At 43.7% G+C, this 27,481-nt stretch overlaps 1 protein-coding gene across 1 annotated transcript in view; it reads left to right on the top strand.

Annotated features, from left to right (window-relative positions):
- The first annotated feature begins 2,580 nt into the window (after positions 1-2,580).
- The window catches only part of LOC139264063 (collagen alpha-6(VI) chain-like), a 151,635-nt gene continuing 126,734 nt past the window's right edge, over positions 2,581-27,481 (top strand). Inside the window, exons 1-5 of the mRNA XM_070880161.1 lie at positions 2,581-2,656; positions 4,175-4,792; positions 8,675-9,262; positions 12,160-12,780; positions 16,631-17,251. Of these exons, the coding sequence (XP_070736262.1) occupies positions 2,581-2,656; positions 4,175-4,792; positions 8,675-9,262; positions 12,160-12,780; positions 16,631-17,251 (2,524 nt within the window). The remainder of the gene's footprint in view (positions 2,657-4,174; positions 4,793-8,674; positions 9,263-12,159; positions 12,781-16,630; positions 17,252-27,481) is intronic.

The raw sequence follows: 27,481 nt of genomic DNA on the forward strand, positions 1-27,481 counted from the left end.
ATTTGTAATCTCATAGTAAAGAGTCCTCTGGGGAAGAGTGTCATAATATGTTAGAATTTCACATTGAGTTTGAGAATGACATACTTAAGTACGAAAATAGAGTGTTAAACTTAAATAAAGCTAATTACAAAGGTATGAGGGGGAAGTTAGCTAAGGTAGATTGGGAAATTAGATTAAAAGGTATGACAGTGGATAAACAATGGTGAACATTTAAGGAAATGTTTCATAATTCTCAATAAATATACATTCCATTGCAAAATTAAAAACTCCATGGTAAAAGTGATCCATATGTAGTTTATGAAAGAAGTTAAGGATAGTTTTAGATTAAATGAGGCTTATAATGTTGCCAAAGTAGTAGTAAGCCTGAGGATTTGGAGACCAGCAAAGAATGACCAAAAAAAATTAGTAAAAAAAGGGAGAAAATAGAGTGAGAGCAAACTAGCAAGAAATATAAAAACAGATTGTAAGTGCTTCTACAGTATGTAAAAATGAAGAGAGTAGTGAAAGTAAATGTGGGTCCCTTAGAGGCTGAGACAGGAGAAATTATAATCGGGAATAAGGAAATGGCAGAGACTTTAAACAAATATTTTGTATCTGTCTTCATATTAGAAGACACAAACAAAATACCAGAAATAGTGGGGAGCCAAAGGTTTAATGAAAGTGAGGAACTTAAAGTAATTAATATTAATAAAGAAATTACTTGAGAAATTAATAGGTCTAAAAGCCGACATTCTCTGGCATATATCCTCGGGTTCTAAAAGAGATGGCTGCAAAGATAATTGATGCATTGGTTGTGATCTTCCAAATGTAACATCACTATGAGGGAGAGAGAAAACAGGGAACTACATGCCAGTTAGTCATCGAAAAAATACTGAAAGCAATTATTAAAGAAGTGGGAACAGGCACTTAGAAAATCATAATGGGCCATTAATTGCGGCTTCTCTAGGTGCATACGATGTGCGCACGGACCCAAAAATGCCCTGCAAGTTCCAGGTTAGGGCGGCACTACGCATGCGCCTAAAAATGACACTTACGATCGGTCATTGTACGAATGCGAAAGTAAAGTGCCTCTGCAGGCGGAGAGTTGGGCTATTTGCCCAACTCCTGCCCAGCGAATATCCTTTAAACTCTTACGCCAAGCATAAGACCTGCTTTTACAAGTGTAAGAATTTTAAAAGATGGAAAAAATACATTTTATGACTAATTTTTATATTGAAAACCCTGTCCATTAAGGTAAACTTATTTTTTAACACATATTAAAAAAAAAAATTTCAAAACAATATTTTTTTGGGGCCAATATCATTAAGTAAAGTAAACATGGTTTATGAGAGAGAAATCATGTTTGATAAATCTATGAGAGTTTTTTGAGGATGCAGCTAGTAGGATAGATAACGGGGAACCAGTGGATGTAGTATATTTGGATTTTCAAAAGGCATTCAGTAAGGTGCCACAAGATAAGGGCTCACGGGATTGGGGGTAATATTTTAGCATAGATAGAGGATTGGTTAAAGGGTAGACAACAGAGAGTAGGAATAAATGGGTCACTTTCAGGTTGGCAGACTGTTACTCATGGAGTGCTGCAATGTTCGCTGCTTGGGCCTCAGCTATTTACAATCTATATTTAATGACTTAGATGAAAGGACAGAGTGTAATGTATCCAAGTTTGCTGACAATACAAAGCTAGGTGGGAAAGTAAGCTGTGAGGAGGACAAAAAGAGTCTAAAAAGGGATATGGAAGGTTAAGTGAGTAATCAAGAAGGTGGCAGATGAAGTATAATGTGGGTAAATGTGGGGTAGGAAGAATAGAAAAACAGGATATTTTTAAAATGGTGAAAAACTACTAAATATTGGTGGTTGTTCGGGTGATAATGGCGGTGGGGCAGTAAATTTTGCGCCAGGAAATCGTTTGCATCTGTAGCCACAAAGTTCAGCAGCTGGGCCCTGAATGTGGAGTGGAGCACTACAGGAGAGGTTTCACACCTCAGGACGCTCAGCCAGCTGAGCAACTGAAAATCCATTGCCAAAGAGTTGGGCTCGGAGCACCCTAAGAGAGGCTTCCCTAGCAAAAGAAAATCGCCAAAAAAAACCACAAAAAACATCCCCAATACCTTGCTCATCCGACATAAAGATAAGTCGCAAAAATAAAAAAATAAAAAAACAATCACACTTACTTCATGTAATCATTCCTTCCCTCACCGCCGCCGGAACGGCTCGGACCGCCCACCTTCCCTGGCGGTCCCACTATGTGGCGCTACAGGGTCAGTGGGAAACAAAAATCATAGCGCTGTTGAAACTGGGGGTTTGGCACACCGGCTCGACACTCCCGGATGTTACTGCTCAGCGCCCCCGCAAAACTGGCACCAAATTTCCCAGCGGGACGCTGGAAGCTGTCCGCCCAGTCAGAACTCATTTGCATATCCATTACCGCCCCTCCGGGGCGCCAATAGAGGCGCAAGCCCAACGAAAATCCAGCCCCTAGTTTTAAAGTAGAGAGCAGTGCCAGCATTGGATGAATGCAACTAATCGCTGTGTGTTTTCTTTTTTTGCTTCTGTAGGGAGATCATCAGAATGTCTGTCAACATGGCTCAGTTTGAAGCTGTACTGATCTGCCTTCTCTTCACAACAAGTTTACCCTCTACTGACGCTCAACAGACTGGTACCATGCTCTTCAATTACAACACGGAGTCCATTTACCTAGAGAATATCAGGGATGAATTTCCTGGGTCTGTACCCAGGTGCAAACCCAGGAAAATCTCCTGTCTCATTAATACCCAACACACCAAATTAATTCTTTTCAAAGACAAATTTGTTAAAATACTCCAGTTTTATTGTCGCTTTTCTCGTGACGTGATAAATTGAAAATGTTACACAGGTCTTGCTACAAAATTGTCCTTGGCCGGGATGAGGCCACAGTGAAGCAATGGACTAGAGTTTTCGCTTTGGGCGCAATCGGCGATTCTGACGCAAATTGTGCCCAAAATTGCGCCTGTTTTGAAAAGTGTTTTTTTCCCCCCCAGTTTCCGCTCAAACTCAATTGCGTTTCACCGAACGCAAACTCTGCCATGAACCAACACAATTGAGTGTTTTAAAATGTAATTTTAAAAAAATTGTTTCAAAAAACATCCCTTGATTATATTTAAGTGATAATTTGATTAATACAGCTGAAAATAGGTTTATCTAAAAAAAATAAGCATTTTAAATCAGTGTCAATCCACCACTTGTGAGCAACCCTATTTTAAATGACTGAAAATGACTTAAAAAAATATACAGAACTATTTTCTAGTTAGATTGGGGTCCAGTAGTCAGTTCCTCAGTAAATTAAAAAAAAATGTCTTTCAAAATCTTTCAAATCTATTAGTGTCCTAGCGCTCAAAAGATCCAGCTTAATTTTTGGAGCCTCCTTGAAGGTCTGCAAATGACTCAATTAGTAGAATCTTCCAATGGTGAATGATTCATCCTGGGAATGGCGCAGGTTTTGTGGGCGGGGCCAGTTTCTAGCGCAATACCTTTAAAACTAGCGCAACAGATCGCAGAAATTCAATTTGCACTGAACGCAATTTGTGCTTAAAATTCTGCAATCTTTTGCGCCTGTTACACCCATATCCAGCCTAATCGAGCGGAAACTCCAAGCCAAAATATTCATCAGTCAATTCTTGAAACACTGACAAAAACCAAGAGGCTGCTCAGTGTGCGGTCAACTGTAAAATCAGAACTGCACCTCCACAGTTTAGGCATTTTGAATGATGACATTAGAAGCAGGGTTTTCGAATAGCATTCTCATGTTGTACACTCTTCATTCTCAGCGTTCCAATAGTGGAGCTGATCATCCCGGCAATTTCCTTGCAGCTGCTCCCGCTACCTCTGCCATAACATTGCTGGGTTTTCACTCCAATTCTGGCAAAGTTACAGTGACAGAACGGGAGCACGAGTGAAGACACTCCCAACCTATACTTCATGGGCTCTCTATTGACAAAACACCAGCACTTAAACAAATTATTAATGCGGGTCTCATTTTAACAATTCGTAAGAGTAACGGATGGATGGTAATGAGCTTGGTGAACATTACTTCCGATTTTATTTCAGATTCCAGCATCCGCAGTATTTTGCTTTTGTATTGGTGAATATTAACCTGTGCTGATTGTCCCAGTAATTGTAGCTCCTTCTGTTTTTGAAGTTTGCAAAGAGTCCTCTATTGCGGATATTGTATTCCTGGTGGATGGATCCTGGAGTATAGGAATCCAAAACTTTAAAAAGGTTCAAGAGTTTCTCTATACCCTTGTGAATGGATTTGATGTTGGAGAGGACACAGTCCGGATCGGCCTCATCCAGTACAGTGGAACTCCTCGGACTGAGTTTTTCTTGAACACCTATAGTGATAAGACGGAGATCCTTCAGTACTTACAGCAGCTGCCGTACAAAGGAGGGGGGACGAGAACCGGGCTGGGCCTGAAGTTCATGCTGAACAAGCACTTTGTGGAGTCGGCGGGGAGCAGGGCGTCGACGGGGGTGGCACAGGTAGCCATCATCGTCACTGACGGACAGTCTCAAGACAGTGTCGGAGCGCCGGCAAAGGCGCTGAGGGACCGGGGCATCACTGTGTACGCCATTGGCATCAGGGACGCCGTGAGGAAAGAGCTGGAAGAAATCGCCAGCGAGCCGGTCGGGCAGTACGTGTACAACGTGGCTGACTTTGCCGCTCTGAGGGGAATTTCCCAAGCTGTCATCGAGCTAGTTTGTACCAAGGTGGAAGAGGTGACCCGTCAAGTATCTCAACCATCTCAGGTCTCAAAAGGTATTGTGTCTCAAACGCTATCCAGGTTGGGACTCCATTGATTATATGCGTCGCGTCTGTTTGGGCTCTTTTACGTTTACTGTTCTTTAAACTTGATTTCCATGGAGCATCTCGATAGGTTCTGCCCCACTTGTTGATGTATTTCCAGCTCCTTTGTTTGCACCATCACCCACCTTCCCCACCCCTCCTGCCCTCGGCTGGATGCCTGTAACCGAAAGAGTGGACACATGACCTGCTCCTCGGCTCTCTTGAATGTAGCTGGACCACAAGAAATGTCATGTTCGGTGCCCTCTGATTTGCCTGCATTCCAGCTCCGTGAGAGGTACATAGGAACAAGAGAAGGCCATTGAGTTCCTCAAGCCTGTTCCATCATTCAGTTAGATCATGGTTAATCTGTACCTTAACTCCATTTAACCCCCTTTTTTCCATATCCTTTAATACCCTTAACTAACAAAAATCTACTGATCTCAGTTTTGACTATTGCATGCGGATCAGTACTGTATACCTATAGGAGCAGATCGCAGAAGGTGTTGCTCATCATGAGTCATACAGTCGGTGTGTTATATTTGGGGGAGAGCGTTCCAGATTTCCACCACGCTTTGTGAGAAGAAGTGCATACTGACATCACCCCTAAACAGCCTAGCTCTGATTTTAAGATTATGCTCCCTTCTGTTTCCCCCCACCAGAAGAAATAGTTTCTCTCTATCTACCCTAGTAGATAGTTTCTCTCTATCTACCCTACACCTCAATTACATCACTCTTTAATCTTTCATACTCAAAGGAATACAAGCCAAGTTTATGCAACGTGTCCTCATAATTTAACCCTTTAAGCCCCGTTATCATGCTGGTGATTCTGCGCTGCACCCACTCCAAGGCCAATATATCCTTGGAACTTAGATGTGGTGCCTAAAACTGAATGCAGTACTGCAGATGTGGTTTAATCAGAGCTTTATACAAGTGTAGCATCACTCTCCCCTTTATATTTCCAGTCCCTTTGAGATAAGGGTTAACTTTCAAATATCCATTTTAGTTATTCTTATTCCTGTCGCCTAGTGTTTTTTAAATAGATTTCTGTACATCTCTCTGATCCTCCACAGTTCTGAGCTTCTCAGAATTTAGAAAATAAATGGCAATAGGGGAGGTACCAGAGCCTCCACTAGGCACATCGCACTTGACGTGACCCAGATGGGAAACTGAGCAGAGTAGGAGTGAGAACTTACATTCACCCATTATCTGTGACTCTTGTAGTGTTAGCATACAGACACTTAGGGGCCAATTTTCATCTTCAAGTCTGATCAGCTTTAATTTGGCCAACACTGCTTTAACACTCACTTGAATCTCAACTGCTAATAGCACTCAATTCTCCAGTCTAAGTGTATTCACAACTTCCAGGTGCAAACTTGGGGGGTGTCTTAGGATGACAAGACTGGTGGGAGAGGAATATTGCATGTATAAAGTAGCTTGAGGACAATTGAAATAGGAGCATGAAAGGAGAGGGACAAAACTTCTGGAGAACTTTAAAAGGCTGAGCATCATCAGCCTTTACCAAGACTACAGGACCAGAGATTAAGAAGTGGCAGACCAAAGTGAAGGGAAGGGGTCCCCTAGCTGCAGACCAGTAAAGTTGCAGCTCAGCTCTTGGCTTCCTCTTCGATGGCTGTTGGAGTCAAGCCACAAGATGCTTGCTGGGAGGATTTTCCTCTGTGCTGATCCACAGCAACAGCCCATGCGAGGTAGGTGCAGGCCACAGCTGAGCCCTTGCAGTAGACGGCACAGCTCTGCCCCTCTACTGACCCAGACTCTCAGGAGGCTGGTTCATCACGTTCATTCCCAGGTAGGTGTACCAGGGCCTACAGTAATGGGTGGTGGCTTCTTATCGCCCTGGCACATTTCTCATACAGTAAAGCATGATATGCTGTTATTGGATGGGTTATGAAGAACCTTCCAGCCAAATAATTGGTCAGGCATTCACGTGCTGGGCATATTGGCAGGGTGTGTGACTGCAGTACGCACCCCGAGAGGCCGGGAATTAGAGCTTGAGTGTCAGTATTATTAACTGAGCGAGCTGCTGGCATCTGTTGCGCCTCCACAGTCAGCTCGCCCCATTTGAAGATGTCCCGGGAGGGGGAGGGAGGCATTCGCGGGAGCATTCCTGATTATCTTGGTTCCACAGAGATCGCTTAAGAAACCTAAGCAAAGCAGGCCTAACCAATCAAATATCAGCGAGCGGAGTGCTAAAACAGGCATTAGACCGCTCATTTACATATGTAAGGAGCCTAATGTCTGTTTTAGGTGACCACCCAATATTAGGTCAGACTTCTTTCCTCCGGTCCTTTGGGTGCAGGACATTGTTCCCAAAATTGGCTCTTGTTGCACCTGATTTATGCCCTTAAAATGGTTGCAACGAAGTCCAAATTCTATCCCAGTACAATCCTCACCACTTATGGAGAGCGCAATGGTGTTTACACAATTTGCCGGTTATGCGCTGTGGCTGGTAAAATCAAAAATTGAACGTAACCAACATAATTACAAAAATAAGGGGCTTGATGCAGAATGCCTGAAGTCTCCACTGAGCAAACTGTCTCTGCAATGCTGATAATTAGCCAATTTTAGAATAGATCAAAGAGTTATCACCCCCTTTCAAAAGCATGACAGAAAAGAGGGAGACAGTAGAAATGTTAAAGTCACCATTTACACACAGACACATCACTGAGGTAATCGCGCTGTCACCAGGTAAGGACAGCTGATTGAAATTGCTTGAAGACCCAATTTTTGCTGAAGTCAGCTGAGCTTTTTAAATGGTTAAATATAAGCTAACGACTTATTGAACTGCATGAAATAGTCGGTGCAATTAATATGGTATAAACACCATCTTTGTAATTGACTTTTATGTTGGTGGTAAATGGTTAGTGTAATTTGCCCGATATAGAGATAAATGGGGATTGTGTAAGTGGCGGGGACTGTGGGGCCGAAATTGCCCTCCAACTGAAAAGGGGCGCACTCACCGATCTTAACGATTTTTCTCCGCCCAAATCCATGGGGTGGAGAGTAGAGCGAAATTCAGTTCTTTAATTTTTTTTCCGGTTAGGGCGGATGCGGGGCGGAAGTGCCCTTGGAGCGGATGTCGCTCGGCGTCGTCAGCACCATGCTGATGATGTCAGTGTCCCTCCCGTTCAGTTAAAGGGGAGGGACGCTGCGAACTCTGCAGTTAGTTTAGTTTGGCCCACTCGGCCATCAGGGAGGGTTTCGGCCAGACCAGCGGCTCGGCACACAAGAGGGGTTGCCGGGTTGCCTGTTGGAGGACCAGCTGAACCCGTGAGCACCATTGGCGGGCCGACATTGGAGTCAGCTGACAATTAAAATAAAATGGCGGCCGTGGCAGAGTGCCCTCCCCTTTAACGACGGATGCGCCGCACAACCACACACAGCTTCCTGCAGGGGAAAGCTATCGGAGGCACCGAGCAGCGGCCAATCCGCTCCCACGGGGCAATTTCACACACGGGGCAGAAAGGAGTCGTTGTCAGTCGGCGAGGGCCCGACAGGATGAGAACACGGGCGGCGTGGTGACGATCACCGCTGGAAAACAAATGGAGGGCAATTTCTTAAATGTCGGTGACTCCGCACCGACGAGATGGTGAGTCCTACTGACCCATGGCCGTCTCTTTGAGGCAGCCATGGCTCTTAAAGAAAGGGCCAATTTCGGTCCCTGTATCTTTAAATGAAACAAATGCACACTAGGCATGACTGTTTATCCTAAGTCCCTAAGTCTGGTATGCGGAGGGGAGGTGGTGGTGGAGGCACAAAGGTACATTGGAAGCGCTGTTGTCCACTTGTAGATACCCAAGACCATTTTAACAGAAAGTGTTACTCTTGTGTGTTCAGCTTGCAGGAAAGCCACAGTCGCTGATATCGTCCTTGTGGTGGATGGTTCAACAAGCGTAAGCGATGAGAACTTTGAAGAAATTAGGGAGTTCCTGCACACCTTCGTTAACGGCCTGGATATTGCGGGCAGCAAAGTAAGGATCGGGCTGGCTCAGTACAGCGACACCCCAAGGACGGAGTTTGTATTGAATCGATATTCGTCCAAGAGAGACATTTTGAACTACCTGCAGAACTTGCCGCAGAAGAGAGGCGGGACCGATACGAGAAGGGCCCTGGAGTTCCTGCAGAGCCACCATTTTATTCCGTCAGCGGGGAGCAGAGCAGCAGAAGGCGTGCAGCAGATCACCATCCTGGTCACTGATGGAGGGTCGACTACCGAGGTGGCCGATGCAGCTAGCCATCTGAGAAATAGCGGTGTCACAACCTATGTCGTTGGAGTTAATGTACAAGGAAAGAAGGAACTTCAAGATATTTCCAGCAGACCAGCCCAGAGATATGTTTATGACTTTGCAAATTTTAACGTGCTGAGAGAAAATTCAAATATGGTCTTGGAGTCGGTGTGCAGAACGGTTGAAGCCCATATCCAAGGTTGGTGCAATTAGCAATGCCTTTTTCTAAATGTTATTTTTTATGACAAGTGTCAGCCTTGGCTCAGTGGTAGCAATCTCACCTCTGAGTCAGAAGGTTGTGGGTTCAAGTCCCCCTCTGGAGACTTGAGCACATATTCCAGGCTACACCAGCACAGAACTGAGGAGGTGCTGTCTTTTGGATAAGACATTAAACCGACGCCCTATCTGGCACTATTTCAAAGAAGATCATTAAAACAGATTATCTGGTCATTATCTTATCGCTATTTGTGCAACCTTGCTGTGCACAAATTGGCTGTTGTATTTCATACATTACAACAGTAACTATACTTCAAAAGTACTTAATTGGCTGTAAAGTGCTTTGGGATATCCTGAGGTCAGGAAAAGTGCTAATTAAAGGCACGTTCCTATTTTTTATTAAACTAAATTTGCAGAGGTTAATATCATTCATTAATGTCCCTTTACATGTGTAGAACATTGATATGGAAGGAAATCGTCACAATATGCCACACAAAATCAGCAGTAACCATTTAACATAGAACGAGTATTTTGAAAGCATACACAGGTCTCCTGTGCCATTGCACATGGAAAGTAAAGACCATGGCTGGGAAATTCCTCTCAGCTGTTCCTGCTCTTCTGCCGTTACTTTGCCATGGGTTACCGCCATACTTCCAGCGAAATAAAGGCAGTGGAGTGGGAGCAGCTGTGAGGCATTTCGCAGCCCATGTGTAGTCTTCAAGTGAAGCAGAGTTAGAGAGAGAGCAGTAGGGATATTTGTACTCGGACATATGTAATTCATTCACCATTTTAAAGTTATGCCTTCTGACCTTACTTTTACATTTGTATTATAATGACCTATGTCAACATTTATAATGGACACTGCCCATGTAAACTTGTCATGTTGTATTTACACCCTTCCAACACAGGTGGCACTGTAGCACTTCTTCCAGAAGCCACTACGAATGTGGATATAGGAATTTACAATGGAAAAGTTAACAGCAAGTGCACACAGATGTAATATGCCATACATAGGTCGATATAACAATAAACCTTAGCATAGCAATTCCTGCCAACAGTACTGATCCAAGGGCCAGAGGGTGTTATTCCCAGCCAGCAGCATGTGCTTGGATAATTGGCTTCAATTTCTCAATGTGGAAACAACAACTTTTTCTGCTGCAGATAAGGAGGTAGCATAAAATCAAAACCTAATTCTTCTCCGGTGAGCAAGGAGTCCAGTTAATAGAAAAAACATATAAAACACCCACTCTATAAAACTCACTATTACTACCTTTCTTCTAGCCTTCCACGCTTCATAAAACCTCTGCTGCTGTTTACCTCCTCAATAGCTTTTCTTTCACCTTCGACACCCTCCTCCATGACAGTTGTCACAGTTTCGCACCCCGACCATACCCTGCCCGACTTGCCCCTAACCCCCAGCTCATTTTGCACATTCACATGATTAAGATTTGATGTCACAAACTTGAGAATGCCCGCTTTTTGATTGACCTGGTTAACCACCACCAGATCCGAATGGACCACTTTAAACTCTACTGTACCTCCTCCTCAAAGGTCAGCCTATCCTCGAGGAGGAACATAATCCCAAACACCTTATCTTGACATAAACTGCCTCCTCTGTCCCGTCCCTCGTCTCCCTTCATTCATCCTCCTCTCAAACAGCAGGTGTAAATGGACCATAGACCTTTACTTGTCAAAGACTATTTGCTTGATTGCCTCAGCTTCCTTTCTTGTACACCCCTTCCAGCTTTCCCCTTACCCCAACTCTGAACCTGTATCATTTGGTAGCTTACCTTCCATGTCTGCCAGCCTATTATCAAGCTCATCTCCTATATGAGCCCGACCTCCTGCACCCCTGACCCCATCTCAACCCATCTCCTAACCACAAACTTATCTTTCCTTAGCCCAGTGCTCACTGACACCATCAATGGCTTCTCTCCTCAGGTCATGCTCTCCTCCCCATCAAAGCTACTGCCATCAGCCACCTGCTCAAGAAGTTGATCCTCAACCCTTCCAACCTCTACAATTCCTGCACCATTTCTAACAATCTCCTTTCTCTCTAATGTCCTCAAGCATTATTCCCACAGCTCTGCACTTGCCTCATGCATGAATACCTTCAGACTTTCCCCTGGATAAATAGCTTCAGACTTTCCAACAATACTGTGACTACCCTGATCAAAATCCTCAAATATATTCTCTGTGATTATGGCATGGTAACCCTCCTTGCGTCTATTCACATTCATCATCTATTCACCTCCACCATTCCTCCATCAATGTACCTCCAACATCCCATCATCCAGTCACCTCCAGCATCCAGTCACCTCCAGCATCCAATCACCTTCACCATCCAATCACCTCCAGTATCCAATCACATTCACCATCTATTCACCTCCACCACCCAATCACATTCACCAGCTATTCATTTCCAATCACCTTCACCAGCCAATCACCTCCACCATCCAATCACCTCACCACCTAATCACCATACCACCTAATCACCATCATCTAGTTACCTTCACCATCCAATCACCTCCAGTATCCAATCACATTCACCATCTATTCACCTCCACCACCCAATCACATTCACCAGCTATTCATTTCCAATCACCTTCACCAGCCAATCACCTCCACCATCCAATCACCTCACCACCTAATCACCATACCACCTAATCACCATCATCTAGTTACCTCCACCATCCAATCACCTTCACCATCTGTGGCCTACCTCTATGGCACTCCCTTGTCTGTGTTTTACTTCTACCTGTCCTGATAGCTAGCCTATCTGCTGTAAAGCATTACCTTTACCAAGTTAGCCATTGGGAGACGTAGGGAGTATTCACTGTTCGGTTGCTGCACTCATCCACCTTTTTATCTGCTTTCCAGCCTTTGCCGTGAATTACGCTGATGTTGTTTTTCTCGTCGATGGTTCTCAGAACATGGGAGCCGCAGGATTCCAGCTGATCCGAAGCTTCATCTCCAGAACCATTTCTCAACTTGACGTTGGGGCAGACAAGTTCCGTATTGGTCTTGCCCAGTATAGTGACGACGTGCAGACTGAGTTCTTACTGAACACCTACATAACAAAGGCTCAAGTGACAAATTACATAAGGAGTGACCGCAGCTTTGCATTTTGGGGAGGACCAGGGTTAGAGACGGGCCGTGCCGTTGACTATCTACGTAGGACCTATTTTACAGAGTTTGCTGGAAGTCGGAAGGGCGAAGGTGTTCCTCAGATTGCGATAATAATTACTTCGGCACCTTCACAGGATGAAGTCATTCTATCTGCCAAAGCCTTAAAGAAAACAGGCGTGAAGGTTATCGCCATCGGTGTCAGGCGTTCCGTCTTACGTGAGCTGCAGCTGATGGCCATTCTCCCCAATTTTCCATTTGTTTTCCAGTTTGTTGCTTTTGATGCCCTTATTCAGTCATCTGAGCAAATCTCCAATGCAATCAAACTGATCATCCAAAGAGAATTTCTACACAGAGAGCTGAGAAGACCAACAGGTAATACTTGGTTCCCTTGCCTTTTGTCCATGCCCATTTTGCTCCTGCGCTATTCTGTATCTTTAGTCATTCCCCATATAAAGACCTTTCTTGGTCAGTCTGACTCATAGGAGCCAACTTTAAATGTCCCCCCTGCCCACAGCCCTGCCTAGTGTAAGCAGGAAGGCAGCAGCTTGAAATTGGTGTTGGGTTACTTGCCACCCTATTTACTCACGCTACAGCTGCTGCCATCTTGGGTGGGGTCCTGAGATGGGTGGCCAGAGTACATGTGACGCGCTCTACCCATTAACCGCCCGCTGTGCACCTTAAGTAAAAAATTAGATCCACTATGTCCAGCCTCCTTGTGTAATTGTTTAATGCTAGATATTATTTACAGAGAAAGGAAAAGGATGGTGTGTTGATGATATTTCAGTACCTCCTCCCTCCCTGTTCTGTCCTCCAGGTCAGGATTCCTCCATTGGAATGGTGGAATGGGACAACTCACAATGCACTGCTCCTTGGTTAACCTGTCGGGAGTCCAGCTTGTGCACTTTCCAAATTACGGCCAACTGCCAAAGCCTTTAGGCCAGCAGAAAAATAAAGTAGAAAAGAGGTTAGGAGATGGCAAGCGTTGGTTTTACACAGCTACGATTATAGGAGGAAAGTGAAATGGAGGGAGGCATGAAAGTCAAGTATCTAGGTCCCGATTTCAGCATGTGTCAAAACCTTTGGGTAGATTGTAAGTAGAATGGTCAGTATTGGATTGGCCATCTGTTATACACCACATCTGATCTTCCTTTCTATGGGCTGGATGACACGCTGCTGACCTTTTTCTGCCACCTCTGATTTTAACACAGAGAATTCTGAGAGGAGGCAGAGTTTACAGGCTGGAATATCTGTAGCTTAGGAGAAAAGCAGAAGAGGCTCTTCACAGGTTATTAAAGTGATAACTTTTGAAATTCTGAAAGAAACTCCATTATTTCAGACTGTTTACATGAAGATAATCTTCAATTACCTAAACGTAATGAAGTTTAAAGGGAAAACATTTAAGCTTGCATATTTGGGCCGATATTATCTGGAGTTCAGAAGAATGAGAGGTAATCTCATTGAAATGTATAAAATTCTTAGAGGGCTTGACAGGGTAGATGCTGAGAGGCTGTTTCCCCTGGCTGGTGAGTGTGGAACTAGGGGTCACAGTCTCAGGATAAGGGGTTGGCCATTTAGGATTGAGATGAGGAGAAACTTTTTCCCTCAGAGGGTTGTGAATCTTTGGAACTCTACCCAGAGAGCTATGGATGCTCAGTCGATGAGTATATTCAAGACAGATCGATAGATTTTTGGGCACTAGGGGAATCAAGGGATATGGTGGGAAAGTGGAGTTGATGTGGAAGATCAACCATGATATTGAATGGCGGAGCAGGCTCGAGGGGCCGTATGGCCTACTTTGACTCCAATTTCTTATGTTCGTATACTGTTTTTTGGTTTGAAGTTGCTGCAGTTCCTCCCTAACTAAACTAAGCTTTTCTTGATACATATGAACATAGGAATGTGGGAATAGGAGTAGGCTAACCAGTCCCTCGAGCCTGCTCCTCCATTCAATTAGATTATGGTTGATCTGTATCTTCAATCCATTTACCTTCATTGGTTATGTAATCCCTAATACCCATACTTAACAAAAATCTATCACTCAGTTTTCAAATTTTCAGTTGACCTAGCATCAACAGCTTTTTTGGGGAAGAGAGTTCCAGATTTCCACTATCCCTTGTGTGTAGAAGTGCTTCTTGACATACCCCTGAATGGCCTAGCCCTAATTTTAACGTTCGGCCCCTTTGTGCAGGCTCGAATGGCCGACTCCTGCACCTATTTTCTATGTTTCTATGTTTTGTTCTCAACACTTTCTTAGTTTATTGCTTTCTGCCCTATCAAATCCATTAATCATCATAAATATCTCAATTGGATCACCCCTTAATCTTCTGTACTCTAGTGAATGCAAGCCTAATCTTTACAAGCTGTCCTCTAACTTAAGCTTTCAGCACTCTATTAAACTCATAAATTACAAAAGCAAAATGCTGGAATCTGGAATAAAAATCGAAAATGCTGGCAACCTCAGTGTATCAGGCAGAGTTAATGTTTTGGGTCGATGAACCTTCCTCAGAACTGGAGATTGTTCAGAAAGACTAGATTCTTAACAAGCACTGAAAGGGGGAGGGGAAGAAAGAACAAAAGGAAAGGTCTGTGATAGGGTGGAAGACAAGAGAGATTAGAGAGATAAAAGGGATGATGGCCCAAATTCAAATGGTAATGCCAGGAGTTAGGGAAACGTTCCTCATAAATTAATCTGCTGCTATTTATGTTCATTGTTTAGGTGTTGCAACCTCCCCACTCTCTGCCTGCTCCTTGTCACAACACTCCCTACTCCCTATTCCTCTTATCAAGCAGTTCAGGAGCAGTTCCAGGATCTCCTCCAAATCTTCCAATGTATTTTGGATGTTATGTGTAGCGTCAACAAGATCTGTTCTTTTTAGTTAATGCGTTGACCAGAGGTGCACAGCCTGAAGTATCATTTTCATTAGTCAGTGCTCGGTCCTACAATACAAAAAGTATTTCATTGGCTGATAAACGCTTTGTGACATCCTGAGTTTGTATAAATGCAAGTCTTTCTTTTTGCTAGGTACTCGCTGAAAGTAGACTGAAAAGTGGAACTTCTACAAGTTAATCTCTTCAGTTCACTATGACTATGTGTAACGAGAATTCATGGGCTAGAAATTGCGTAGCGCCCCATCTGGGGTGATAACTTTTGTGGGAGCGCAAAGGTATCGCCGAGCTCTACTCAATTCTAACAGACAAGAATGTCCGGTTTAGCACTTCAGGAGGGAAGTGGAGCACTAAATCAAGCATTAAATCAATTCCCTTGGAGCGCTAAACCAGACAAGAGGGGTGGTAGTAGCTGAGCACTGCACAATGACCAGTGCAGCGCTGCCAGAATCAGAGGCTCCTTCCCTCCCTTAAAGGGAAGGGCCATTGCTGAGGGCTCTGTAAGATGGCACCTGCGATCCGCGACGATCAGCCACAAGCACTCGAACAGAGTGCAGGACTGATCAATCGCGGCGGTAGAAAAATTGATAAAAAGTGTACAGGGGGTTGAATAACATTTTTTGCCTAATTCATCGGCAATCCCTTTAACGACCACTCCACCAGCAGCCGGCCAACCTCACAACACCTCCTGCAGCTGCCGATGTTGACGCCCGGCGATGCTGCAGGGGGTGGAAGCGAAGTTCGCATCCGAGGCAGTACTGGGGCGCTGTTCACCAGATCACGTCTCGACCTCCGGGCGGCTAACCTGCAAGGGAAGTTCGCGGGCTTTTGTACTCTCGTCGCGTCCAGTTGTGAAGCCGACAGCGCCCCATTATCACCCCCCTGGAGGCGCTAACGGAAGCCGCAAAGGATGCCAATTATTCCCCTATAAAATCTTACCGCACAGAAGGAGGCCATTTGGTCCATCATGCCTGTGCTGACTATTTGAAAGAGCTATCTAATTAGTCCAACTCTTCTGCCCTTTCCCCATAGCCCTGCAAAAGTTTCCCCTTCAAGTATTTATCCAAATCACTTTTAAGAGTTCTCATTAAATCTGCTTCCACCACCCTTTCAGTCAGTCCATTCCAGATCATCATAAATCGATGTATAAAAAAAAAACATTCTCCACATCTCCCCTTGGGTTCTTTTGACAACAATTTTGAATTTGAGTGATATCCACTGAGCCACAGCTGAAAACTACAGTGCTAACAAATTGAAGGTTCACTTTAAACGTCTACCTATAATTTGTGCACACTTGAACTGAACATTATTGTCATGTGTTTTTGTTTGTTCACAGTGTGCCAGTCGGCTTCAATTGCTGATATTGTTTTCTTGGTGGATGAATCTGACAGCATCGGGCCAGTAAACTTTCAACTAATCCGTGCTTTCCTCTACAATATGATCTATGCTCTGGACATAGAGGATGAAAGCATCCACATTGGTTTGGCTCAGTACAACTCCACAGCATCGCAAGAATTTAATCTGAAAACGTATCAGCAAAAGACTGACATCCTGGACCACATCAAAACAATGCCCTACAGAGGAGGGGGCAGAAACACGGGCACCGCTATTGACTTTGTGCGAGAGAACTTCTTTACAGCGCGTGCTGGCAGTCGTGCCAGTAAAGGGATCCCCCAGATTTTGGTCGTGATCACCAGTGGTGAATCCCAGGACACGGTGAAGGATCGCGCGGCCTCTCTGCGTCGTTTGGGCGTTACTGTGTACGCCTTGGGAATCCGACACAACAACGAGAGCGAGCTGAGAAGAATTGCGTCGCATCCTTCGGGGAGTTACGTTTCTACAGTGGAGGATTTCACGCAGCTGTCGGCCATTGAAAGCATCCTCCAGAAGAAGATCTGCAATGAGATCATCACACAAACCTCAGTACAACCAGTCCAAAGAGAAGACCTCAAACAAGGTTTGGACAAGCAAGTTAAATAACTTTGCATGCCTTTTCATAACCTTCATTTTTTTTTTAAGTTCATTCAGCAGTAATCGACATTTCTGAGAAAAGTTTGTTGATATGCTGCATGATGATTGCGCTCTGTATTTCACATTATTACTCAATGATAATGGCCTGGAGTTTGAGGTCAGTGGCGAAGCGATGGCGATCGCCACTGACCTCAAAGAAAGCTGCTCACAAAGATCTTGTGATCTCTGTGGAAACTTTAGGTTTTTCTGATGTTAAATTGATTGTAGTGCTAACAAAAGGTTATTCCCAATGCACAGCAGCAGTGATGTCATCAAGCTGTCTAAGCAGCCAATCAGATTGACGAGTTCTCACAGGCAGCAAGCCAGGAAATAAAAAGCACAGATTCAATTCACTTAAAAAAAATTTTTTTTTTTAGAGAATGAAATAAAGATTGCGACATACACATGGGGTTAAGGTAGAAGCTGAAATATCATAAATAAACTTTAAATTTGTTTGTGTTAAACTATTTTAAAATCTAGTAATTTTCTATCCTAATGAAGAAATTTGGCATTCTACATATATAAAATTCATTTTTCAGGGCCATAACAATTGTTCAACAATCAAAACCCTAGTTACACCTATTCTATCAAGACTTAACTTTTAATGGGTGTTTAACACATTATTAGATTGGAAAAGCTTATGATTTCGTCAGTTCAACTGATTTCATTGATTGCCGATTATAGGGAGTTCCTGTGGCGGAGCAGTGAATGACTGACCACAACTTCAGGATTTCCACATTTATCTCTGCATGTGCTAAATTCTGAAGTTACGGTCAGTTTCACTGGGGTAATGACAACAAAAGCTGATTGTTCACTGTCGTTATCACCGCCAAATCCGGGCCAATGTCGAGCTCTTTAATCGTTCAATATATATCGTTTATCTATCCTTTTATCCTGTTTTTGTGTCTGCTTTCAACAAAATGTGTCAATATTTGTTGTCTTAAAACTGTGTTCTGTTGTTCATTTGAGTATAAACGAATTCAGTCTTCCAGTGATAATCATTTTATTCTTTAACTTCAGCATAAAAAGCAATTTACAAGTGGAGTATAGTCACAGATATAGCACGTAAATCTAGGTATGCGTGTCGCTTTGTGTTACTTGAATTTGGAAACATTTTATATTTCTCTTGCCTTATTTGGTTGTCACTCGTCCTTCCGCTGACTTCTACTTCAACATCGTCTTGCAAGGATTGCAATGGTATGTGATGGAGTGTTTACAGCATGGCAATACTATAAACATCCCAAGGCCCCACTTCAATCTTGAATACTGGCTGTTGCTAAGTGAAATCTGTACCTCTTTCTCTCTCTCTCTATTTACAGCTATGATCAGCTATTTGCAATCTATAATAATGACCTAGCTGAAGAGACCGAGTGTTATGTATCCAAGTTTGTTGATGATACAAAGCTAGGTGGGACAGTAAGCTGTGAGGAGAACACAGAGTCTGCAAAGGGATATAGATAGACTAAGTGAGTGGGCAGTTAGGTGGCAGATGGAGTATAATGTAGGGAAATTTGATAGAAAAACAGAATATTTCTTAAATGGTGAGTAACTTTTTTAAATGTTGGTGTTCAGAGAGATTTGGGTGTCCTCGTGCAAGAAACACAGAACGATAGCATGCAGATACAGCAATCAGTAAGAAAGTCAAATAGCATGTTGTCCTTTATTGCAAAGGTTTGGAGTATAAGAAGTTTTGCTACAATTGTACAGGGCCTTGGTGAGACCACACCTGGAGTACGGTGCGCAGTTTTGTTCTCCTTATCTGAGGAAGAATATATTTGCCTTATTGGCAGTGCAACGAAGGTTCACTAGATTGATTTGTGGTATGAGATGGCTGTCTTATGATGAGAGATTGTACAGAATGGGCCTATAACTCTCTGGAGTTTAGAAGAATGAAAGGTGATCTCATTGAAACATACAAGATTCTGAAGGGGATTGAAAGGGTAGATGCTGAGAGCTTGTTTCCCCTGGCTCAAGTGTCTAGAACTAGGGGCCACAGTCTCAGGATAAGGTATGAGGAAATTGACAAGGGACATAGAAAATATAAGGAAAGGTAAGGAGATAGCAAGGGCACTAAGAGGAAGCCACAATTATTAAAGACAAAGAAGGATATAAAACACTTTGCTAAGAGGTAACATAACCCATTAAAAAAATTAAGAAGTAGGACATGTTGGCATATGGGACAAGGTTATTTCAACTTTTGAAAGGTGTTCACATTTAGCTCATTCAATATAAGAGGAAAAACTGGATGGTATCTTTAGCCAGCACTGATCCTTGCGACACCCCACTAGTTACAGCCTGCCAACCTGAAAATGACCCGTTTATCTCTACTCTCTGTTTCTGTCCATTAACCATTCCTCTATCCATACTAATACATTACCTCCAATCCCATGATCCCTTATCTTGTGTAATAATCTTTTATGTGGCACCTTATCGAATGCCTTTTGGAAATCCAAATATACTACATCCACTGGTTCCCCTTTATTTACCCTGTTAGTTATATCCCCCCAAAACTCAAATAAATTGGTCAACCACAATTTCCCTTTAATCATAGGCAGTCCCTCGGAATCGAGGAAGACTTCCTTCCACTCTTGGACTGTTCAGCCACCTAAGGACTCATTCTAATACGAGAGCCACAGTCCCTGCTACAGGTGGGACAGACAGTCGTTGAGGGTAAGGGAGGGTGGGACAGGTTTGCCGCACGTTCTTTCTGCTGTCTGTGCTTGTTTTCTGCATGCCCTCGGCAATGGGACTCGAGGCGCTCAGCGCCCTCCCGGATGTACTTCCTCCACTTAGGGCGGTCTTTGGCCACGGATTCCCAGGTGTCGGTGGGGATGTTGCACTTTATCAGGGAGGCTTTGACGGTGTCCTTGTAACATAAGAACATAAGAAATAGGAACAGGAGTAGGCCATCTGGCCCCTTGAGCCTTCTCCGCCATTCAATAAGATCATGACTGATCTGATCATGGACTCAGCTCCACTTTCCCGCCCATTCCCCATAACCCCTTATCCCCTTATTGTTTAAGAAACTGTCTATTTCTGTCTTAAAATTTATTCAATGAGCCAGCTTCCACAGCTCTCTGAGGCAGCGAATTCCACAGATTTACAACCCTCTGAGAATAAATTTCTCCTCATCTCTGTTTTAAATGGGCGGTCCCTTATTCTAAGATCATGCCCTCTAGTTCTAGTCTCCCCCATCAGTGGAAACATCCTCTCTGCATCCACCTTGTCAAGCCCCCTCATAATCTTATACGTTTCAATAAGATCACCTCTCAGTCTTCTGAATTCCAATGAGTAGAGGCCCAACCTACTCAACCTTTCCTCATAAGTCAACCCCCTCATCCCTGGAATCAACCTAGTGAACCTTCTCTGAACTGCCTCCAAAGCAAGTATATCCTTTCGTAAATATGGAAACCAAAACTGCACGCAGTATTTCAGGTGTGGCTTCACCAATATCTTATATAGCTGTAGCAAGACTTCCCTGCTTTTATACTCCATACTCTGTCCACCTTTGACTCGTTTGCCATGAAGAAGTTTCGAGTAGAGAGCTTGCTTTGGGAGTCTCGTGTCTGGCATGCGGACAATGTGGCCTGCCCAGCGGAGCTGATTAAATGTGGTCAGTGCTTCAATGCTGGGGATGTTGGCCTGGTTGAGGATGCTAATGTTGGTGCGTCTATCCTCCCAGGGGATTTGTAGGATCCTGCGGAGACATCGTTGGTGGTATTTCTCCAGCGACTTGAGGTGTCTACTGTACATGGTCCATTTCTCTGAGCCATACAGGGGGGTGGGTGTATTACTCCAACCCTGTAGACCATGAGTTTGCTGGTAGATTTGAGGAACACTCTTTTCCTCAGGCGGCCGAAGGCTGCACTGGTGCACTGGAGGCGTTATTGAATCTCCTCATCAATGTCTGCTTTTGTTGATAAGAGGCTCTCGAGGTATGGGAAATGGTCCACATTGACCAGGGCCACGTGCTGGATCTTGATGACTGGGGACAAGTGTTGTGCGGCTGGTGGAGGACCTTTGCCTTACGGATGTTTAGCGTAAGGCCCACGCTTTCGTACGCCTCAGTAAATACGTCCACTATGTCCTGAAGATCAGCCTCTGAATGTGCGCAGATGCAGGCGTCGTCCATGTACTGTACTGTTAATAAAACCATGTTGACTCTACTTAATCATGTTATGATTTTCCCTCTGCCCTGAAACCATTTCCTTAACAATGGATTCTAGCATTTTCCCATCAACTGATGTCAGGCTAACTGGCCTGTAGTTCCCTGTTTTCTCTCTCCCTCCTTTCTTGAATAACAGTGTTACATTTTCTAACTTCCAATCAGCTGGGATCTTTCTAGAATCTAGGGAATTTTGAAAGATCAAAACCAATGCATCCACTATCTCTGGAGCCACCTCTTTTAGAACTCTAGGATGTAGGCAGTTGGGTCCAGGGGATTTGTCGGCTTTTAGTCCCATTAGTTTCTCTAGTACTTTTTCTCTATATTAATTACATTAAGTTCCTCACCCTCATTAGACTTGGTTCCCCACCATTTTAGGTGCGTTTTTTGCATCTTCTACTGTGAAGACAGATACAAAATATTTGTCTAACGTTTCTGCCATTTCCTTATTCCCCATAATAATTTCTCCTGCCTCAGCCTCTAAGGGACCAATGTTTATTTGTGCTACTCTCTTCCTTTTTACATACTTGTACAAGCTCTTACAATCAGTTTTTATATTTCTTGCTAGTTTTTTTTCAGTCTATTTTTTCCCTTTGTATCAATTTTTTGGTCATCCTTTTCTGGTTTGTGAAACTCTCCCAATCCTCAGGCTTACTTCTATTCTTCGCAACATTATAAGCCTCTTCTTTCAGCCTAATGCTATCCTTAATTTCTTTAGTTAACCACAAATGGATCACTTTTCCTGTGTAGATTTTGTTTATAAATGACTTTTTTTAAGAATTATGAAATATTTCTCAAATGCTCACCCACTGCTTATCTACTGCCATACCTTTTAATCTATTTTCTAATATACCTTAACCAACTCGACCTTCATACCTATGTAACTGACTTTATTTAAGTTTAACACACTAGTTTCAGACTTAGACAAGCCACTCTCAAACTTAATTTGAAATTCTATCGTATTATGATCACTCTGCCCCAGAGGATCCTTTATACAAAATTTCTAATTAACCCTGTCTCATTGCACAATACAAGATCTAAAATAACCTGTTCCCTGGTTGGTTCCAGGAAACTGTCCCAAATGCATTCCATGAAATTGTCCTCCAGATTACCTTTGCCACATTGATTTGTCCAGTCTATATGAAGCTTAAAGTCCCCCATGATTATTGTATTACCTTTGTTACAAACTCCGACTATTTCTTGATTTAATATTCTGTTCAACGGTATAGCTACTATTAGTGGGCTTATATACTATTCCCATCAGTGTTTTCTGCGCCTTGTTATTCCTTATCTCCACCCATACTGATTCTACTTCCTAATCTACTGAGCTGAGATCTTTTCTCTCTACTGTCCTTATGTCATCCTTTATTATCAGGGCTTCCTGCCTCCTTTACCATTCTGCCTGTCTTTTCGAAACATCAAGTACCCTGGAACATTTAGTTCTCAACCTTTGTCACCTTTCAACCACGTCTCTGTAATGGCTATTCATTACATGGATCAAACCTAATCAAATTTATGCCACTGGTTCATCCATCTTGATACTAATGCTCTGTGCATTCAAATAAGTAACGTTTAATTAAATTTTTCACCTTTATTCTGTGATTTGACCTTATTCTCTGCTGCATTGCTACCATTAAACTCTCTGTCCCTTCCTGTCACACTCTGCTTATTTTTACCCAAATCAATACACTGCTCTATTGTATTGACCTTTCTCTTTAGATATCTAAATTGCCCCTCACCTGTACGCACCCCCCCTCCATTTTTAGTGGACAGTATGTGTGACATGTCTGTCAGTAGCTGGCTAAGTTGCTGATGTATCTCTTCAAAGTTATTCAGCATTTGTGTACAGCTGAACATGGCTTGGAAAGGATTGTGCCCTCTGACGCGGACATTTCACAGCTCTCCCTGCCACCAGTGTCTGCTCGAGCTCACTTGTGAGGTGTGAATCATCAGGTGAAAACCCAACTACCTGTCAAAGTGGATCCACTGAAGTGCGTGTATTTGCAATGGTGTATGGCAATACATCCTGTGTTAAGAACATAAGATCAGAAATATGAGCAGTAGTAGGCCATTTGCCCCTTCGAGCCTGCTCTGTCATTCAATATGATCATGGCTGCTCTGATCTTGGCCTCAACTCCACTTTCCTGCCCGCTCCCCATAACCCTTGACTCCCCTATAGTTCAAAAATCTGTTTATCTCTGCCTTAAATATATTCAATGATCCAGCCTCCATAGCTCTCTGGGGTAGAGAATTCCAAAGATTTACGACCCTCCGAGAGAAGAAATTCCTCATCTCCATTTTAAATGTGCGACCCCTTATTCTGAAACTATGCCCCCTAGTTCTAGATTCCCCCATGAGGGAAAACATCCTCTCTGCAACTACCCTATCCAGCCCCCTCAGAATCTGACGTTTCAATAAGATCACCTCTCATTCTTCTAAGCTCCAATAATTATGGGCCCACCCTTTCTTCATAAGCCCTTTCATCTCAGGAATCAACCGAGGGAACCTTCTCTGAACTGCCTCCAAAGCAAGTATATCCCTCCTTAAATAAGGAGACCAAAACTGTAGGCAGTACTCCAGGTGTGGTCTCACCAATGCCCTGTACAGTTGTAGCAAAACTACCCTACTTTTATACTCCATCCCCCTTGCAATAACGGCCAACATTCCATTTGCCTTCCTAATTACTTGCTGTACCTGCATGCTAATTTTTTATGTTTCATATACAAGGACCTCCAGATTCCTCTGTAGTGTCTCCTCAGAAGGAATGAGATCCTCTGAGGAATCGTCCTCATGGATGTCCTGTGACATTTACTGTATAGAAGGCCTTGGAAGACAAAAGAAAGGGATATGATTTAATTGTGGCAAAGTCACAATCTTGACAATCGCCATATGTGTCAGAGATATTTGTAATTCTGTTGACAGCTATCTGCAAGCTCCCTCTCTCTCCATCTCTGACTGAGAGGGATACCGATAGCGCTCCGTAGTGGGACTGCCTGGAAAACCAGACGGTCAGAGCTGTCCCTGTGGTGGTGAATGAAGTAAGTAATGAATGAGGTAAGTTTGATTGTTTTGTTTATTTTTATTTTTGGGTTTTATTCTAATGTGGGATGGTCAATGTATTGGGAATAATTTTTGCATGTTTTGTGGCTATTTTTTTACCCCGAAGGAAACCTCTCTTATGGTACACCGAGGCCAGGTCTTTAGCAACAGATTTTCAGTTGCTCAGCTGGCCTTGCACCCAAAAAGAGGTATGGAGCACTTCCCTTAGTGCTCGACTCCACACTCGGGGCCCAGCTGATGAATTTTGTGGCTGCAAACGCAAACCATTTCCTGGCGCAAACTTTACTGCTTCTGAAAATCCACTCCAACTGTTAAACTCCCATTCTGCGAGTAGGGTCAACAAAGAAGGAGCAAGACTGATCACTGCCGACGTCAATGGTGCCCTGTGTATTACTAAGAATGAGACCTCAAAATAGGTTATATAGTTTTTTTACATACCTCCAAAAAGAAAAGTTTAATTGAGTGTGTCGCCACTGGTGTTGAAATAGAGGAGACCCTCCCCCCCCCCCCCCCCCCCCCCCATCCCGCCCTCTCCCCAGATCCATCAGTGACAGTTGGCAGCGGGTTGTTTTCCCAGACTTCCGCGCGGCACGTGCTCTCCTGTTTAAATCAGATAAGCGGAACAAAAGGTCGGTAGGGTTTGATGTACATTTTGTGGCCTACTGTACCATATCGGCGAATGTTTGACTGACTTGACCTTCCGCTCTTTATGCGGCTGACCGCTGTTTGTCCATGGCAGCTGTTTACAGAGCCGAGCATGTCACGAGGCAGTTCAGAGAAGGTTCACAAGGTTGATTCCGGAGATGAGGGGGTTGACTTATGAGGAAAGGTTGAGGAGGCTGGGACTCTATTCATTGGAATTCAGAAGAATAAGAGGTAATCTTATCAAAATGTATAAGATTATGAGGGGGCTTGACAAGGTGGATGCAGAGAGGCTGTTTCCACTGATGGGGGAGACTAGAGGGCATGATCTTAAAACTGAGATGAGGAGGAATTTCTTCTCTGAGGGTTGTAAATCTGTGGAATTCACTGCCTCAGAGAGCTGTGGAAGCCAGGACATTGAATAAATGTAAGACAGAGATAGACAGTGGTTGACTGTGGATGGGCAATGGCCGACATTTAGAGACCACATGGATGAACTACAACAATGCACATTCCTGTCTGGCGTAAAAATAAAAAAGGGAAGGTGGCTCAACCGTGGCTATCAGGGATAGTATTAAAGCCAAGGAAGTGGCATACAAATTGGCCAGAAATAGCAGTGAACCCGGGGACTGGGAGAAATTTAGAACTCAGCAGAGGAGGACAAAGGGTTTGATTAGGGCAGGGAAAATAGAGTATGAGAAGAAGCTTGCAGGGAACATTAAGACGGATTGCAAAAGTTTCTATAGATATGTAAAGAGAAAAAGGTTAGTAAAGACAAACGTAAGTCCCCTGCAGTCAGAATCAGGGGATGTCATAATGGGGAACAAAGAAATGGCAGACCAATTGAACAAGTACTTTGGTTCAGTATTCACTAAGGAGGACACAAACAACCTTCCGGATATAAAAGGGGTCAGAGGGTCCAGTAAGGAGGAGGAACTGAGGGAAATCCTTTATTAGTCGGGAAATTGTGTTGGGGAAATTGATGGGATTGAAGGCCGATAAATCCCCAGGGCCTGATGGACTGCATCCCAGAGTACTTAAGGAGGTGGCCTTGGAAATAGCGGATGCATTGACAGTCATTTTCCAACATTCCATTGACTCTGGATCAGTTCCTATCGAGTGGAGGGTAGCCAATGTAACCCCACTTTTTAAAAACGGAGGGAGAGAGAAAACAGGGAATTATAGACCGGCCAGCCTGACCTCAGTAGTGGGTAAAATGATGGAATCAATTATTAAGGATGTCATAGCAGCGCATTTGGAAAGAGGTGACATGATAGATCCAAGTCAGCATGGATTTGTGAAAGGGAAATCATGCTTGACAAATCTTCTGGAATTTTTTGAGGATGTTTCCAGTAGAGTGGACAAGGGAGAACCAGTTGATGTGGTATATTTGGACTTTCGGAAGGCTTTCGACAAGGTCCCACACAAGAGATTAATGTGCAAAGTTAAAGCACATGGGATTGGGGGTAGTGTGCTGACATGGATTGAGAACTGGTTGTCAGACAGGAAGCAAAGAGTAGGAGTAAATGGGTACTTTTCAGAATGGCAGGCAGTGACTAGTGGGGTACCGCAAGGTTCTGTGCTGGGGCCCCAGCTGTTTACACTGTACATTAATGATTTAGACGAGGGGATTAAATGTAGTATCTCCAAATTTGCGGATGACACTAAGTTGGGTGGCAGTGTGAGCTGCGAGGAGGATGCTATGAGGCTGCAGAGTGACTTGGATAGGTTAGGTGAGTGGGCAAATGCATGGCAGATGAAGTATAATGTGGATAAATGTGAGGTTATCCACTTTGGTGGTAAAAACAGAGAGAAAGACTATTATCTGAATGGTGACAGATTAGGAAAAGGGGAGGTGCAAAGAGACCTGGGTGTCATGGTACATCAGTCATTGAAGGTTGGCATGCAGGTACAGCAGGAGGTTAAGAAAGCAAATGGCATGTTGGCCTTCATAGCGAGGGGATTTGAGTACAGGGGCAGGGAGGTGTTACTGCAGTTGTACAGGGCCTTGGTGAGGCCACACCCGGAGTATTGTGTACAGTTTTGGTCTCCTAACTTGAGGAAGGACATTCTTGCTATTGAGGGAGTGCAGTGAAGGTTCAGTAGACTGATTCCCGGGTTGGCGGGACTGACCTATCAAGAAAGATTGGATCAACTGGGCTTGTATTCACTGGAGTTCAGACGAATGAGAGGGGACCTCATAGAAACGTTTAAAATTCTGATGGGTTCAGACAGGTTAGATGCAGGAAGAATGTTCCCAATGTTGGGGAAGTCCAGAACTAGGGGTCACAGTCTAAGGATAAGGGGTAA

This window comes from Pristiophorus japonicus, chromosome 5 (assembly GCF_044704955.1).
Source record: "Pristiophorus japonicus isolate sPriJap1 chromosome 5, sPriJap1.hap1, whole genome shotgun sequence".
Taxonomy (NCBI): domain Eukaryota; kingdom Metazoa; phylum Chordata; class Chondrichthyes; family Pristiophoridae; genus Pristiophorus; species Pristiophorus japonicus.